This window comes from Zootoca vivipara, chromosome 13 (genome assembly GCF_963506605.1).
Source record: "Zootoca vivipara chromosome 13, rZooViv1.1, whole genome shotgun sequence".
Taxonomy (NCBI): Eukaryota; Metazoa; Chordata; class Lepidosauria; order Squamata; family Lacertidae; genus Zootoca; species Zootoca vivipara.
Window position 1 is genome coordinate 37,986,069 of NC_083288.1, and position 18,028 is coordinate 38,004,096.

The window sequence follows — 18,028 nt, forward strand, 5'->3', positions numbered from 1 at the left end:
TATGTTTCCTGGTCTCTCTTGCTCTACCTACCTCCTTAAACCATCAGAATCTCCTCTCAGGACCTTTATGCCTATTTAAAATGTCTAATGGATCTGGCACCGGGTCGCAGTTCTCAGCTCTAAGTGGGTTTCCCAATGCACTTCCTTACTTCCTGTGATTACCCAGGAGGATCTCTTCTCTTTTTTTCATGGTTGCTGCATCAAACTCCCCTTTATAGGAGAAGGAGCAAATGCTGCCTTGTGGCTGGACATCTGGGTGGTGGTGGTGGTGGCGGCAGCAGTGGCGGTGGGGTTGCTTGCTGGTTGGTAGACAGCAAATGCTGCACCGGAGCTGTGGCATGGTGTGAGCGAGGCGGGTTAATTGTGGGCTCTTTCCTCCCTCCCTTGTGCAGCAGCCGGGGCAGGTTATAAATAATGGATGAGAAACTGGAAGCGAGAGATTTTATATAATTTTCTCCCGGAGGGGGAGGAGGGAGGGCTGTGGAGCCAGGATTCCCCAAAAACAGATTGGTGCAGGAAAATTTCCCACATCAGCTTGCTGAGCTCAGCTGGGCGGAGGGCACAGTTTCTCTCCCTCCTTCGCCCAGCCTGGGATCCCCTTCAGTCCTGCACCCTCTGGTCCCACCCATAGGGTCTTTCCAGGCACCCTTCAACCCCCATGCCAGCGCCCATTTTTATTCAGCACACATTTGTGCCTCTGGGCAGTCCCTGAGGAGGAGGAGGCAATGGTGGCGGTGCTGGGACTTCTCAGTCCTTTGATGCTCATTGCACTTGTGGCTTGCTGACGTGAAGTTTTGGTCTATTCCAGGGGGGTTGAGGTGGAGAGGAGATACAGAATATGTGGGACGCTTCCAGTACCAACACCATTTCTGCTAATGTCTTGCCCCCGCCCGATCAGCTGATTCTTCATAAAACCCAAACCACAACTCCCTCCCCCCAACCTCAACCAGCTTGCCTTGGAAGAAGCAGGGTCGATTAGACCATTTGATGCACACACTAGTGCAAAGGGAGGGGAAGGGGCGTCTTTGCAGACAAAGCTGCCGAGTGAGCAAGTAAGAGGGGTGGGTTTGTGGGGTGGGGAGGGAAGGGGGGCGGAGGCTGCATTTTCCCATCTATTCCTCCCTCTGAAGCCAGGGAGAGAAGGGGAGGGGAGAGAAGGAGGGATACAGTAGAAAGAGGGAGGGGTGTGATGTGTGCGTAAGGGGGGGCACTAATCTTGCCAGCCATTTGCCCACCCCACCCCCTTCTGCCAACTGGACACAGCCAGGAGCCCAGGTAGGAGAAGAGAGACCCTGCCTTGGTCCATCCTTAACCCCCCCAAACCCTCTTTATCTAAAAGGATACCGGTGCTGCGGCAAGCGGGCGGGGGAGAAGGGGGTGCTGAAGGGAGCAGGTGGAGATGGGTGTGAACGGGAAAATGGGAGCGAGGGGCACTCTCCAAGGGGTGGCGATGCAGATGGGGGGCTGGAAGATGGGGGGTTCATGGAGGCATCTGGTGGTGGGTGTGGGGGGGATGTGAAGTGAGGGCGGGGCAGCGGGAGGGAGTAGTGGGTGGGGGTGGATATGTAGGGCAACCGAATCCCCTCGCCGGCTGCTGGGCACAGAAATGGGATAAAGGGAATGGAGAAGGAAAGGAGGGTGGCAGCGGGAGGGAGGAGGAAGAAAGCTGGTTTTGGGGTTGGGGGAGATGTTGGAGGGTCTTGATCCCGGGTGTACGCGCGCGTGTGTGTTTCTTAACAAGAGAAATGGGTCGAAGAGTTGGACGGGCTGGCTAAGGGAGGTGGGAGAGGGAGGCTGAGTGTGGAGAAGCTCTGGCACAGCCTTGCTCAGAAATGGGTGTGAAAGAAGGAGGGCGTGATAGGGAAGTTGGAAATAAATTGAGGGGGGAGGGCGAGGGCAGTGGGTGTTTAGGAGGAAAGGGGGCAGGGGGGAGGGCTGTGGCGAGCCTTTGCTAAACTACAATCCGATACTCTCTTTCCTGGAAGAAAGTCCCAAGGAATTCAGTGGGACCAGCTGCTGAGTAGACCCGTGTAGGATTTCTCCCCATAAGTCTCTCTGAAAGGGAGCAAGGGGGCAGTGAATGGCTGGGAGGTTGAAGAAGGGGGGTTGCTTTCCCCCTTTGAAGCTGGGGACCGGGGTGGATGTGAGGAGGAGTGGATGCAGACGCGTCTCAGAGTTAGAAAAGGGTTGCAAGGAGCTGTCCTTGGTAGCAGAAGGCGTTGGTCGTGTGGTCTAGGGAAGTTGGATGCGGGGAGTGAAGTCACTGGGAGGAGGGGGAGAGGGGGGCGTAAACAGTGAGGCAAAACAGGCGAGGAGAGAAGGATTTGTGGAGGTGAGCTCCCACCAGGGATAAGATGAAGGATAGAAGCGGGAGTCACCAAGGGAGGCGGTTTGGGTGGTGGGAAGGTGATCGTGGATGGATGCTGTGAACGAGAAACTGCCCCTGGTACAGGAAGAGGGAGAAGGAGGGACTGTGTGGGGCTTGGGTGTGTGGAAGCAGCCCAAAGAGAGGGGCCGCTCTGGTAGAGGGGACGCCAAGGTGGGTTTGCCCAGTTGGGTGTGGTCTTAGAGAAAGGGAAGGGAGGGAGGCATGTTGCCTATGTAAAGCACAGGACACATTCACACGTGAGATCCTCTGTCCCAAAACTGGTGATTTATCCGAGAAAGGAAATTCCTTCCAAGGTAGGGTCAAGCACTATTTTTATGATGTGTGGCCCCCCAGCTGGTTTCCAAGCTCGCTCCTCAGCTACCTGCGGTATAAACGAGACTTAGATGATTTTATGATGCTTGCATGCTTTAATGTACAATAATTCCCATTCTGTTTGGCAGAAGAACCTGTCGGAAGACCAACGGCTCTCCTTAAGCAAGCCACCTAATAGGTCTCTTGGCAGGACCATCTTTGCAGCAAGCATAATGTGTGACTGCTTGCAGAGGCCGGACTGGCAAGGGACAAAGCACACAGAACTACCCTAAGTCAAAGGAGAGTCTGCATCAGCACTATGTTGTGTGTGTGTGTGTGTGTGTGTGTGTGTGTGTGTGTGTGTGTGTCCTTATAAGAGAAAATGCTTAGCAGTGGACCAAGGATGTGATGTAATGGCAAGGCTGTGGGTGGGTGAAGGAGAGAGTGGGTGAGACCATTGACGGCTTGACCATGGGGCCTGTCAGATGATTTCAATGGTGTACGGCTTCAACAGATGGGGGAATCAGCCTCCTCCGTTTGAGGAAGGCAGCAGCTGGTTGCCAGAGCCAGTAGCTGGGAAGGAATCGTTGAGGATGTCAAACACAGAGATCGGCTGGTCAGGCTAATTGGAGGTGTCAGGCAAAGATCTCTATGTGATGGCCCAGGATTTACTGCTGTGGTTACATCTGCTGCACAGCAGGCAATCAAAATGTGTGCAGGGCACATGAAAGTGTGTGGAAATAAGGTAACGGTTTTAAGGATCAGTGCCCATTGCATTAGGGTTTGCCATTAAATAATAATCTGCCTCGGGAACAAATCAGGTCTCTGTGCGTCTGAATCGCACAAAGTGGTGGCCGTGCCACATGTCAGCCTTCTCGGTGTGCCTGCTGAATGGGTACTGGAGAAATTGTGTGGATGCCTGTTGCACTATGTGGATCAACAAGGAGCAGGATGTCAAGCACAACTGCCTTGGTCGTGTGGAGGTGTTCCATGTCTCCGGGATCCATAATAATCGGATGGCTGTGTCAGTCAGAGAATCTGTTATGGCATCCTTGTGCCAGCCAGTGTTTTAATCATGTTGTCTGTCTGTGTCTCGTTCAAAGAGTGTGTCAGTCAGGAAGCAGGAACATGGTAATGAGAACCAGTATATCATGACAATTGTTGTAGCACTTTCTTAAGTGGGGGGAAAAAAACCACACATCCCTGCCACTCTTCCCTCTTACAAACAACGAGAGGATGGGGGGCTAAAACAGCTTTGGCGAACCATTTGGCCAGATTGTAGGAAGGAATGCATGAACACAGCCTCCTGCATCCTTGACATATGATTTTCTAACCCATTGATGCCACTAGAGAAGAACTCTAAATTTCCCCTGGTTGTTGCTTCCCTCCAAAGAATATATTTCGTATTTCCCATTAATTTCAGTGGTGCTTGTGCAGGAAACCTTCCCAATGGATTGTGCTCTGAAGTCTAAGCATAATAAAGCCAAAGTCTGCCTGCAAATCGTATGCACATTTACCTGTGAGAGTAAGTTCCATTTGAATCGGCATCAGTCCCGGTGGTATCCACAGGGAAATTAGCACAGTCTGCCAGCTGTGGGGGGAGATACCTCTGGCCTGTAGGTCAGAGATGGCCCATGGGGCTTCCCCATCCATCCTACCCCCTCCCCTCCTCTCCCTCCCATGTGATTTGGTGCCCTTCACATAGTTAAGGTTTCCCTTTTCCTCTCTACAAGATCTATACGTACCAGCTCCCTCTAGCTTTCTATTTTCTTCCGATGATCCATGCCCTCTCCCTCTCCCTGCAACTGATCACACCTTCTAAAATTGCATTGTCTTTGCACATTTTAACATTGCAGTATACTGTGTCCAGGCCAAGCGCCCCAGTTCTTCGAGAGGTAGGTCAGACCTAAAGTGCAGAAGTTGTAACATCTTTTGTTGAAGATTATCAACCCACAGCATCACTCATATGGTCTATCCTCTGTCAAAGAACTGAACTGAAGGAAGGGGAAAAGAAGAGGGGGACCAAGGTTGGTCAGTTCCCGCCCTGAAATTAAGTTGTGTAGACTCTGGTGGAAAGGGTTTTAGGGTGGAGATTAGTGATAACTCACCTAAGCAGAGGCTAGCATGACCTAGGAAGGAGTCTGATGGAATAATTATGCCTGCCAAGATTTAATTTATGCTCTGCAGAAACAATAAATTTAATATAATTCAATATGGTTCCGCCCCCTACTGCTCCCCTCCAATACCAACCCGCAGTTCAATTCTGCATACACATTCCCTGTATGTAGTGAGAGTCTACTCCTGTATTGCTCATCTCACTGTGGCGAAAGATGCTCTTGGTTCTGCATACCAGTTCTACAGTCTCTCTCCTTGGATCAGATGTGAACTGTCCAGATCATTTCCAGTTCCTGATAATCCGATGCAAGGTATTTGTTACACTGGATGTTTTGGAGTTGTGTGTGTGTGTGTTTGTGTGTGTCCTTTGACTTGGTCTCATCTGACTTTTGTGAGCTCTAGGGTGCAGTCTGAAGGCCACCACGCAATGAAACTAAACACATCTGGGTCTGGTCACTGCCTGGATGGGAGATGTACATCATATTGAATTCTATGATGGAAGGAAAACAGCATAGAAATGTAAATAATCATGCATACAGCTCTGCTTTCACACATTCATTTGGGACACCTTGTGTCTTCTGATGATGCTTTGCAGTTAACAGCCCGATATATGATGAGAATCTTCTTTGGTGTTACACAACTACCGGTATAGAGGCACTACAGCACGTGCCAGGGGAGTGTCCCAACAGATCACAGGACGCCCACTAGGAAGTACTGTTGTTTATGTTATCACGTGTGCATCTCTTTTTTAAAAAAACCAAAACAAAACCCTGCACCGTGGCCTATGATTTTAATCACAAAAACTGTATACCAACAAACATCGATAATGATAAAAGCCACAACAGTTTTAGCAGGAGCTTAGGGCAGCAAATAAACAAAGCATAACAAACCAACTGATTTCTAAAGGCTTTCTGGAAAAAAATAAACATTTTAGCTCAGTTTTAGGAAGACAGCAAGGGAGAAACTGTTCACCTGTCTCATAAAGAGTTCCCAGAACACCAGAGCTGCGACTGAGAAGACGCTGCCCTTATTTGGGAGTGAATCCAACCTCTCCATAGGCCATCAGCAACAGATCTTCATCAGAAGATCTTAAGAAGTTACGAGGACTCTAAACCTCTAGGATTTTAAGGGTAGATGTCTCAATTAGGTGATATGTAAGAACAGTGGCATACCTCTGTCTGCAGGTGAGTTGCTACTGCTGCATTTTCCGCTAGCTGAAGTTTCCAAACTATCTTCAAGCACATGTGGAGGGCTTCAGAGGGCTCTAATCTGGAAGCCACCAAAGCATGCACAACAGTGCCTTGATCTCCCAGCGGTAGGTGAACAACCGTAGCTCAGCTGGAAGAGCATCTGCTTTGCATGCAGAAGATCTTAGGTTCAATCCCCAGCAGCTCCAGGTAAGGACTGGGAAAAGGCTCCTTCCTGGAGAGCTGCCCCCAGTCAGTGGGGAAAATACCTGATAGTCTGATCTGGTCTAAGGCAGCTTCCAGGTATAGGTGGCGTATCAGCCAAAGATGAATGGCAGGTCCACTTGTTTGCACTGATAGCTGTGGTGCAGGCAGCCCAGAAGGCCAGTTTACGCAGGGCATTTTTAGAAAGGAATGCAATAAACACCTGCTTGCAAATATGCATCATAGAGGTACATTTGCAAAGGAGCTGCCTTTGGCTATAGGGCCCTGTCAGGGAGTCCGTTTTACGTGTGAAGTGCTCCACTGACCAGAGCCTCCAGTTTAATGCCTGATATTTTCAGAGGGCGAAAGCGCACCCCCCCCCCCCCGATATTTCCATTTGTACTTAGCCCTCCTCACAATTCCTAAGAGCTGTGCCTTGGGCAAAAGGATGCCTTTAGTTTTGTGCATGTCACTGATAATAATTGTTTTGGTGTGTGTTTTCAAGTAGGCTAGTGTTTGCAGCTACTTTATTGATTTAAAACGGGAGCATTTATTTCTTGTTTGAATTCCATTTCTACCTCCTTAGGTCAGCTTTCAAAGACTGCTTTGCCCAGTTTTGTTTCTGGAAAGAGGAAAGCATAGATATTGAATCTGGAGTGTTGGCGTTAGGGACGGCATTCAGGGACGGCTCCATGTGATAGAGCACTTAGCTGCTCTCGAGCCCATTCTCTGGTTCGGTACGCTATGTAGCCCATTGTTAAGCAACGGAATAGAGATGCATACAAGGTGCGCTTGCCAGAGAGACAAATCTCTTTGCATTCAAAAAGGGATGAGGCAGGTCTTTATGCTCTGTAAATAAAAACTGTCATAGTTACTGTGAAGTATAAAAGAAGAAAGAATCACAACATAGATTACACTGTACACACACACACACACACTTAACAATTTTCCTTTATGCAATGGTATGTCTTAAAGTATGTGTGCATAGTGAAGAAGTGTGCATGCACACGAAAGCTCATACCAATAACAAACTTAGTTGGTCTCTAAGGTGCTATTGGAAGGAATTTTTTTTTATGTGTGCATGTTGTTGTTTTTTGTTTCGCTTTTTGCAATTTAACTAGGAAGGTTTCCACAAACCAGCTGCTAAGGCTAAGGTGGTCTCCCAAGCACTTAAATCTCTTTCTCACCCTCATCCACCCGCTACTGAGATCTGAAATGGCACCTTGAGTTTATGCTTAACATTACTGCCTTACGGGTTTGTTGGCAGCGCTAGGCTCTTCATTAAGCATTCCTCCAAGTTCATTTCCAAGGGCAACGTAAAAGCTGAATCTGAATTTCTGCCAAATAAGAAACTGGGTGAAATTTTATATAAATGCAGTCTGTGGAGGAGGTCCTGTTAAGTGCGCCACAGGTTTCCTAGGTCCGCTAAATGGTACTGCAGGGAAGACCTCCCCCATGCAGGCTCCCAACTTGTGTGAAATGAGTTACCTCTGGAGATGTGCCAACTGTTAGGTGCTCCCACTGGCAACTAAAAACACACGTCTCCCACACAAGCTTCTCCATGAAATGAAAGGCGGAATGCAAATGCTTTTCATGAAGTAATAAGTAGTTTCTTAGTCCTTCTTGTAGATCATGATGGGACAAAACAGTAAAGGGTCCGCGGGGGCTCTTTAGATATATTGGAGCCAGGTTGTTCTCACGGTAACAGAAGGGCTCTGTGCGTCACTTAGATTGACACGTGCCCAGTGCTAGAAACTCAGATATATAAGCAAGGTGTCAAATGGCCTCTTGAATCTAGGTTACAGCCGCCACAACGGAATGTCTATTCTCCAGGGGGCTGGACTGGATGATCCTCGGGGTCCTTTCCAATGCTACAGTTCTATGATTCTATGATCTCATCTACGTTACTTGACTGTAGCTTGCTCTCACAACAATTCACTTGTCCCAGTATGCAAGGAGGAGAAACACACACAGTGGAAATGGAAATGGAATAAACAGTGGACTAAGGGAGAGGTTTTTAAACTGTGGATGCCAACCTGGCACCCAGAAATCTCCACGTAGTTGCTATTGGAACCACACCAGTGGCAAAACGCGCCTGGCGCCTGGCTAATTTCTAACAGTGCATGTGCCATTCAGTGGAATGGCAATATTGGGTTGGAAAGATGATGACGGTAGTGATGGTGTTATGTTTGGGTGGTGGGGCCAACTGGATCATGAGGCAGAGTGAGGAAACTGCCTCAGGTGTCACAGGGGGGTGGGCAGTGGTGTCATCCTTGACTGTTCTTTCTGAACCTCCCAGCCACCTCTCTCTGTTGAAGGTAGAGCAATGTATGTCACACAGCGCCCTGCTAAACTAGCCTGCTGACTCAGATGTGAGTCCCATTGTCAGTGCTGAAGTGAGATCCAGAGGGGTTGCAATGTTTTATTTTGCCTCAGGCAGCAGAGTGTCTTGGGTTGGCCTTGTTGAGTGAATGTCCTCACCTGGATGGGTGCCACCCATTACACAGTAAATAAAAATAAAAATAAAATGCTGGGCTCAAGATTGCTGAAAGAGAAGGAAATAAATACTAACCCCCAATCTTTGGTGCTGGAAGACCTGCCTGAAGCTGCTTAGGTGAAAGGGAAAGCACAAATTCAGAGGCATTCTGTTCATAATCAGGGGTTCCCAAACTAAGGCCCGGGGGCTGGATGCGGCCCAATCGCCTTCTAAATCCGGCCCATGGACAGTCCGGGAATCAGCATGTTTTTACATGAGTAGAATGTGTTATTTTATTTAAAATGCATCTCTGGGTTATTCGTGGGGCTGCCTGGTGTTTTTACATGAGTAGAATGTGTCCTTATATTTAAAATGCATCTCTGGGTTATTTGTGGGGCACAGGAATTCATTCATTTTTTTTCTCCAAAATATAGTCCGGCCCCCCACAAGGTCTGAGGGACAGTGAACCGGCCCCCTGCTGAAAAAGTTTGCTGACCCCTGGTTCATATTTTAGTATGTATTATATATTATGAAATAATTGTGTTGTTAGAAAGGCATGTACAGTAGCTATGAATTATTGCTCAATGAATAGCACCTCTTATGTTATTCCATATATAGGAGCAATTAAAATAAACGAAAACCTTGCATCACGACTGAATTCATATTTCCATAACATGCTAAAAGCCATTCACCTTTCTTTATAAACTGAGCATCATATACTTTATTTCTCTTGAGCACGTATCTAAAAGGAAGTAGCAATTTTCGCAGCGACATCCCATATCCTATAAAAAACCAATCACATAGAAGAGAGGCAGGGTTATTTCCTCCCTCCCCCATATGCAGCTGTCACAATTTTTGCAGCCATTGATAAGTTGGTCAACCTTTTTGCACATCAACCTGATCCACGCATTGCTTTAGACTTTTTTTCCTGGGGGGGGGGGTATGCAGGGGTACGCATACCCCTAAACATATTGTGAATCTAAGTTTGGCCTCATTGAGGGACAGTATTTCAATATGAGTAGGAAAATGAGAGTACCCCTAAACATTTTTTAATTTTTTAAAAAAAGCACTGGGAGGGGGTATCTCCAGCCCAGCCAGGAATGATGAGAAATGGAACACAGCCGCCTCTGAAGGCCATCAAATTACTCATCCCTGCTTTAGACAGTTCAAAGGGACACTGAAGGCTGCTATGGGGTTGAAGGACTCTGGGAACTTGCCTGCAAGTTGAGAAGCACTGGTCCATTGGCCCTGGACTTTGGTTCTGCAGATCAGGTTCAACCCAGTGCCAGGGAGGGGAGGGGAAAGATGGCTGCTTCTCCACCCTGAACATTCCCCCTCCTCTAATTCCCCTCTAATCCAGGTAGCTGCCTGCCATGTCGGACGACGCTGAGAAGAACGAGGCTCCCCCAGAACAGGAGCAGCAAGGGAAGAAGGAGGAGGAGAAGCAGGAGCAGGAGCAGGGGAAGCCTGAGGAATATGCCCAGCAGCAGCAGCAGCAGGAGGAGGAGGAGAAGGAGAATGAGCAGGGGAAGCTGGAGGAGCAGCCTAAGCCACAGTCCCCACCCAAGAGCCCCAAAGGCCCAGAGACCCCCGCATCGCCTGTGATGGTGACGGTGACCATTGAGGAGGAGACGGTGGGGGAGCCGCAGGAGAATGGGGACCCCCCGGGGATTAGGGCTGGCTCAGTTGATGAGATAGGGACCACCCCGGCCCCACCCACTAGCCCCCCAGCCCGCTCCAAGTCGGCGTCGTTGAATGACCTGAAGCCTCAGCACAGCGTCAATGGCGGCCCAAGGCATGTCGTGAGGGGCAGTTTGTCCGGGTCTCAGGTGCACTTAGCGGGATCCGCAGGGTCTCCACGTGCCAGCCTGAGCCGGCAGGCCTCTGCAACAGGATCGGCAGCTGGTGAAGCTGGGGAGAAACCCAGAGACTACATATTCATTGCTGCCCTCTCCTGTTTCTGCCCAATCTGGCCTATCAACATTGTCGCCTTTGTGTATTCTGTCATGGTAAGTGCAAAGGCAGCGGCACCTCTCTCTCTCTCTCTCTCTCTCTCTCTCTCTCTCTCTCTCTCTCTCTCTCTCTCTCTCTCTCTCTCTCTCTCTCTCTCTCTCTCTCTCTCTCTCTCTCTCTGTATTTGTTTTGTGTGTCCTGGAACACTAGGAGAGCCACCTGCTGCTTTGATACACCCACCAGCACCAAGGCTGTCTCTTCCTTGTCACTTTTCTCTTTCGTTTGCCCCTTGTCAGTCAATCCCCTCCTCAGCCAAGGAGCAAGGCCATTAACTCGGAGGTGGCTCAGCCTGCTGCTTAAAATCTCAGGCTGCAGCACCTCCTCACAGGTAAATCTACCCACACGAGAAGTCGGTCTGGGACACCCCTCCGAGAGTCGACCAACCAACTAGAAAGTTTCCTTCAGGTCTCCTATTTGGTAAAACCCGCTAAATGTAACAAAATAGGTTTGGCAGCTCGTGCCGGCTGGCCATTCACAGTCCACCCAAATTCATTTTGGGCACCCGCTACCACCCTACGAGCCTCTCGCTGTGCAATCCTTTCCGTGTCTACTCAGAAGTAAGTTCCGTTGAGCTACTCGAGGTTTACTTCCAGGCGGAAGGATCACAGGCGTGAATTCTGTTTTCCTATGTCTCGTTCTTCCACTAGGAAGCTCAGAGACGGCTTCTATCCAAGCAGCAGCCAAGAAGGATCTCAACTTCTTGGCTTCTTGCCATTGACTTAACATTAGGTCCTCTCCCAAACCACATGCACTGAGGCTGCTGTCCCCTTGAACTGGCGGCGGATTGACAGGCTCTTTGCCAAAGGTCCTTCCCCTCCCCTGCTGCCAAAGATGCCTTTGGTTGAAGGTGCTGAGGACCTAGCCTGGGACAGCACAGCTCTGGCTCTTTCCCCAGCAGCCAGGCAGGTGAGGCAGTGGGCAAGGGCCCCAGGGGTTCAGAAGGGCCCCTCGCCGGCCTGACCCAGCTCTGCTGCCATTCACCTCCCCGCTGACCCCCTGGATGGCTGTTTTAGTGGTATCGTCTGTGGTGACTGCCTGCTTTCTTGATGAATACGGTGGCCCCAGCCTATAGATCTATGAAATCTACAGCAGAAGGCAGGGGCTGCTACTGCTGCCATAGCAGCAGAAGCAGAAGAAAGCACACACTGCCTTGGGTGTGGGTGGGTGTTGGGGGTGTTGTTGGCACCATGCCGAGGGCCCCCATTTTCCTCTAACATTGTAGTCAAGTGTAGAGTTTTCCCTTCCAATTCTCCCTTCCCTTCCAATTCTCCCTGTTCTTCCTTTAACCAAAAGGCTGCTACTTCTATTAGGTATTCTGGGACAATCCTCAAACCCTTGCTCCTCTTTTTCCTTTCCTAATTCCTCGCCAGTCCCGGAACAGCTTCCAGCAAGGAGACATTGACGGGGCCCGGCGCCTGGGACGGGTAGCGAAGCTGCTGAGTATTGTCGCATTGGTCGGGGGAGTGCTCATCATCGTGGCATCTTGCGCCATCAACTTCGGAGGTGAGTATCTCGAGAACCAGGGGGTGGAGAGGACTCTAGAAATCTTGTTTAAACATTTTGTCCTGTAAGCTCTAACCCCCTTGCCCAGTCTTCTGCTGCAGTACAAAGAAACCGGCAGAATAGGATTCCAGGGATTTTTGGGTTTTTGAAAAAAGTAGCATTTGTGATCAATTTGGCCAGAGAAGGGGCTTAGCAAAGCATTATGGGACGTAGTGGGATGGAAACGCTAATGGTGGCTCATTTGCACACACGCCACCTGACAGCGTATTTGGGCTGGATCCTGATTGTCTGAGTGCTTTTGAGAGGGACCTGAGACCTGTGGTACACCATCAGGTCAGAGTAGAATATATTATTCTTAGAATCCTTAATATTACCGTTTAAAAAGTCTGCATCTGCCACGGCACTCAGCGCTTAGTCACAGAAGTATTGTTGTAAATCGATTTAACTTCATAGTCAAGGGGTATATAAATTTATATGAAATAAATAAATAGATGGTGCAATTTCTAGTCAGGAATATATGTTTGTATCAGACTGTGGCCTCTGTCTGAGCCAATGGAATAGAGGGGGCTGCTTAAAGTAAGGGGAAGCTGCTCCAAATTGGCTACTTTTGTAAGAGTTTCCCTTCTTAAGAGAGAGGCTTATCGGTGGATAGATAATATACATATATAATGCAGGTGCTAAGTTAATTCTGTAGCCAAAGTGGGTCTTCTGAGGGGAAAAAGGGGGAGGGATCAGCAAGTTTGTGGAATTTTGCAGGAGATGATGTTGGGGGGGGGGAATAGAATAAAACCTCATTAAGCCCCCAAACCGAAGGAGCCTAGGAAGGGCTAAGCATGCTCAGAAATCATGAATGCTGTGTCTGTTGGGAAGGAAAGCCGAGGGTGGGCGTGGCAGGATGGGATGGAGGAAGCATGGCACTCCACGCCACAACATTTTGTTGCCAGTCCCCCTTGTCCTATTATTGGCACTCAAGAAGAGTGTGAAAGGTGTGGGGGGGGTTGGGGGGGTAGTAACCAAATCAAAGAAAGGGACTGCCTCTCCGACCCCTTTGATATCCTGCTGTGTACACTTACAAAAGTATTCTGAGAGTTCAGGAGAGCAATTCAGGATCACTGTGACCCGAGGAGTGAGGCGGGTTCCATGCCTTCCCTTCTCAAAAGAAAAGAGCTTTTCTTTTCCTCATAAAGTTGTCCCCAACACCTCCATTTTCTTCCTAACCCTCTGGGGAAAATGGCAGCTCCTTGAAATGGTCAGTTTTCTCCCTTTTGCTGTATGCTCTGCTTTTCATGTCCTCCCCTCAGAGCTACCCCCCTCCCCGAGCAGAGCTATTGCTTTCCCCCCCTTCAGAATTATTACACATTGTCCCAGATATGGGGAACTTGTGGACCTCCAGATGTTTCCTCCAGATCTTACAACTCCCACTAACTCAGACCAAGGCTGACGGAAATGGGAATCCCAAAAACATTTGGATGGCTACAGCCTCCCCTCCCCTCACATTACACAGTGCTTTTCATAAGGTTATGTCGGCCTTGGCCTTCAACCACAACCTTGGCCCTAATTCTACGCAGCAGGCCATCTTCATAACTACCAATGTCTCCTCAGAACCCTTTCCCATCCTAACTTCCCTGCTTCCTACTGCCAGCATACCTAAAGCAGCCAAAAACAAAAAAAGGAGAAAATAAGTGCATCCATCTGACAGGGGTCAGCAAACTTTTTCATCAGGGGGCCGGTTCACTGTCCCTCAGACCTTGTGGGGGGGCCGGACTATATTTTTTTGGGGGGGGAAATGAATGAATTCCTGTGCCCCACAAATAACCCAGAGATGCATTTTAAATATAAGGACACATTCTACTCATGTAAAAACACCAGGCAGCCCCACAAATAACCCAGAGATGCATTTAAAATAAAATAACACATTCTACTCATGTAAAAACATGCTGATTCCCAGACCATCCGCGGGCCGGATTTAGAAGGCGATTGGGCCGCATCCGGCTCCCGGGCCTTAGTTTGGGGACCCCTGCATCAGACCTTCCCTTGACGTTGCCTCCTTAGCCTCCATGTTGCTTTCCCGATGACCTGTTCCCACATGCTCCAGATTCTAGCGGAAGCCAGATGTGGGGAGGTTGAATTGGGGCATGTGTGAAAATGTTTTCCCCTTCATGTTTCTTTCCAGGTAGTAAAAATCTCCTTCTTCTGTTCTCCTTCCCTGTGTTCTTATTCCGCTCCCCCAACCCCAACCCTACTTGCCCCTGTTCCTCCCCCCTCTCCCTGAACCCCTCTCCTTCCCCACCCGGCCCTCAGTGTTCCAGTGAAGATGGCACTCAACCTGCCACTTCATCCCTAGCACCGAAACGTTCATCTTTGGAGCTGGGAGCCAGCATGAGTCCAGAACATCCATCCCATGTCCCCACCCATCTCTGAACCATGCAGAAACAGGAGCACAAGAATGGAGATGAGAGAGAGAGAGAAAGAGAGAGGGACACGAGAGAGCGAAACCGAGAGAAGCAACGTCTTTGTCATGCTTGCATGTGTCCCATCCTTCTAGGGATTTTAGCTAACCAAAAATAAGGTGAAACAGGAAAAAGGAAACAAAAATTAGATGGGGAGATATTCTTACCTCCTCTTTCCTCTCCGCCATTTTCTCCCTCTCTCTGCACTCTCTCTCGCTCTCCTTCCATCCATCCAGTCATCTGTTCAACCAATGACCCATCTGCCCATCTTCCATCCACTGCCAAATTTCGACAGCAAATAAAACTCTTTCGATATTCCATGTTTACAAGAACCTGCCGGAGAAAAGCTCTTTTTCCCCACCCCCCTGGGAAGGAGGTGGGGAGCATGTTTACATGTTTGCTGGGAACAAATGGACAGAACCAGCAGCAGCAAGAGAGGAAACACTTCTTGGGTCTCCTGCTCTCATCCGTCATGTTTACAAAGACAGCAAGCAGGAACAAGCAGGGAAGAGCCCACCAGAGCCCACTGGGCGTTTTGCAGGTGGGAGTTTGTAGTAGCGAGTTAACTGTTACGTCAGAGGAGGTGTGCTAACAAGGAGGCCAAAGCTGCCTGGATCTGGTGGCACACACACACACATACATAGGCGTGGAGGTTGGCTTGTATAACCGAATCCATCACCCAGCCACTCAACAGGAAAGAGAACGACAGTGAAATTTATGGTATTGGCTGGAGAAATGAATAAAATCAATGGCAAGGGAATACAGCACTGAGCAAAATGATTCTAACAAATGGGACCGGTGGAAGTCGGAGCGTGAAAGTGGAAATCGTGGACGAGGCAATGGAGGAGAAAGAATGAGCCAAGGGCCTTGCAAAGAAGGGAACAGACTGGTAAGACTGGTGGTGGGTTTTATGGGGGGGGGGAGGTGACGTTCCTCTCCAAGCTGAAGGCTCAAGTACAAAAGAGGAGGAAGGAAAAAAAGGGCCGCTCAAGAAGTTGGAAGAATGGCAAATGAGCCAACGGGGGAACAAAAACCCACCAATCATGAAGGAATAGAAAAGCTGCTGCTGCTGCATTTTTTACATGAGAAAGTTGCTGGAATGAATGAAACTGGGAAGGATAGAGAACAGTATTAGTAGGCGCCCCATTCAGAAAAAGAAAGAGCATGGGCCAAGGTATCTCTTTTTCTGAAGACCAGTTGCTGGTATTAGAGCAGGGCCACAAGGTGTTGGGTTGCATAGGGTTCTTCAACAGGGAAAAGGAAAGTGGAACATGGAAATGGAAGCAGGAAAAAGCAAGCTGTCTAGCCATTTCTAGAGGGGTAGCCTTGTTAGTCTGTTGCAGCAAATGCAACAGAAGAGGTCTGTGGCCCCTTAAAAGAATAATGGTGTGTTGTGGCTTAAGCTGTCATGTACAGATGAATCCAGTGGTAACCTGAGTTTGCAGGCACATCTAAAGGGCGGGGTGAGGAGTGAGGGCAGAGCAAAAAGTTCAGATTGTGACAATGACATAAAATGTAGGCAAGCTAGTTGACAAAGTAGTATTGATGATAATGCAGGCGTCCTGACCTCGGTAAGCCAATTAATACATTTAGCTTACCAATGCCAGGATGTAGGTGTTACCATCAGCACAGCTTTGGTGACGCATTTATTTGGGCATTGACAGCTGTCACAGCCTGTACTTTTTCAGCACATTTCCCTCCGATCTTGCTCATATTTGTCCTGTCTCCCAATTATGTATACTCCATTCATCTGATGAGGTAGACTCTAGTCTACAGAAGCTTATGCAGCAATAAATTAGTCTTTGAGGTGAGACAATCCTCTGTTGTGTTTACATTTTCAGAGCAGCGGGGATGCCTACTCATGGCATTTCGAAGCACATTTGATTCACCACGGGCATGCGCATGGTTTTTGTGTGGTTTTCATGATGTCCTTATCCAAAGGGCATCCTGTTTACCCCTAGCCCACATTCCCTGTGTTTCTTCTCAAACCCGACTTAACATGGTAACAGAAGAAAAAAGCACTATAAATAATAGTTGTTTTGTTTCTTTTGCTGCAAGACTAAGGGCCTTGTGGCACCTGAAAGGCCATCAAATGCCATGGCATAAACGTCCACGAACTACATTTATGCCATAATACATTGGTTAGTCTTTAAGCTATTTTGGTGTTTGTCATGCTGGCATATGTGGCTATTTAGGAGTAGTGAAGCTTGGCCGAACACTGATTAAGAGAAACTGAAAGTATCTGGTTGGGGTGGGAGTCAGCTGAGATGTTTGCTTATTTATATCCTTTCTTTATCCCAAGATGGCATGGATTTAGGGCAGCAACAGGGCAGACTGGAGGCAATGGAAGCAGTTAGGAGGGCATGGAAGGCTGTTTAGGCCAAGCCCTTTGGCATTTAGTTCACCATCCACACCAGGAAATCTGAACGAGTTTGCTCAGTTCTGGCACGAGGCCATTTTTGAAAGGCAGAAAATGTATTGGATAGGGGAGGTCAGCAATTGCACATTCCTGACAAAAGAAACAGAGCAGGAACTAAGGAGTGAGAAAACACCAAGGCCAAGAAAAGAGCCTTGAAGCAGAAATGTGTGAGTGAGAGAGAGACTGAGAGAGATGTGTGATAAGATACCCCCCCCCCCCCGAAAACAAGTTGGAAAACTGCTGGATGGGGAAAGTTATATACACAGAATTAACAGAATGAAAGGCTAATGTAGGAGATCAGCTGGTGGTGCGGGAGAGTGTGTGGAATGGGCGAAGGAAGCACCAAAGGCTACAAACTCCCTCTGGATGTGAAAATGATGACCCAGGCCAGTTTAAAATCCGCTGGAAGAGGAACTGTGTGTGTGTTGGGTGTCCTGCAAAGGGAAGCAGATAGGAGCGAACCCCGAGGAGCGAAAGGCTGGAGAAGAGTGTTAAGACCAACAGAACACGAAAGGGGCGCTGGTAGAGAAGAGTCGAACTGTACTTCACGGACGGAGGAATACACGAGAGAGCATACACTCCATACCAAACAACAACAACGACACAACTATTTTTAAAGGGCCTGATGGACAACTGTGTATGTTACTGGACAGAGACAACTGGGTGGGTGGGGTGGGTGGGGGAAGGGCACCAGCAAAGAATTGTGTGTGTGTCAGACACGAATTTTCACCCGGCACAATGTGACTAATTTTTCGCTTTGTTTCTCAGACTGTTATTCAATGGGGCTGGGGAAGGGGTGGGGTGGGAATATGGGGGAAGGGGTGGTATAATGGCCTCCTCCTTTAAAATCTGTGCTCGGAGGATGTCACAGGGCTTTATTTAGGGTGAGGGGGGTGACCTTAAACTCCTCCCCCCGTTAATCCCATCTGCACGAATTATTAACCTCTGACCTTCCCTCAACTATCCCTCAGAAAAATAACA

At 48.8% G+C, this 18,028-nt stretch overlaps 1 protein-coding gene across 2 annotated transcripts; it reads left to right on the top strand.

Moving 5' to 3' along the window:
* The first annotated feature begins 305 nt into the window (after nucleotides 1–305).
* Nucleotides 306–17,702, top strand: PRRT2 (proline rich transmembrane protein 2). 2 transcript variants are annotated; one of them, XM_035137243.2, is made up of 5 exons: nucleotides 306–1,044; nucleotides 9,097–9,175; nucleotides 10,023–10,671; nucleotides 12,046–12,178; nucleotides 14,480–17,702. In XM_035137243.2, the coding sequence occupies exons 3-5, from the start codon at nucleotides 10,036–10,038 to the stop codon at nucleotides 14,488–14,490; spliced, it is 780 nt and encodes a 259-aa protein (XP_034993134.1). In that variant the 5' UTR covers nucleotides 306–1,044; nucleotides 9,097–9,175; nucleotides 10,023–10,035; the 3' UTR covers nucleotides 14,491–17,702. The 2 variants fall into 2 exon arrangements, with proteins under 2 accessions (XP_034993134.1, XP_060137650.1); XM_060281667.1 differs by lacking the exon at nucleotides 14,480–17,702 and having other exon boundaries at nucleotides 12,046–12,412.
* The last annotated feature ends 326 nt before the right edge of the window (nucleotides 17,703–18,028 follow it).

Excerpts from the sequence above, each read along its gene's own strand:
- PRRT2 (XM_060281667.1), top strand. The coding sequence starts at position 10,036 with ATGTCGGACGACGCTGAGAAGAACGAGGCTCCCCCAGAACAGGAGCAG. Across the intron at positions 10,672-12,045 it reads CCTTTGTGTATTCTGTCATG|TCCCGGAACAGCTTCCAGCA; the intron begins GTAAGTGCAAAG and ends ATTCCTCGCCAG.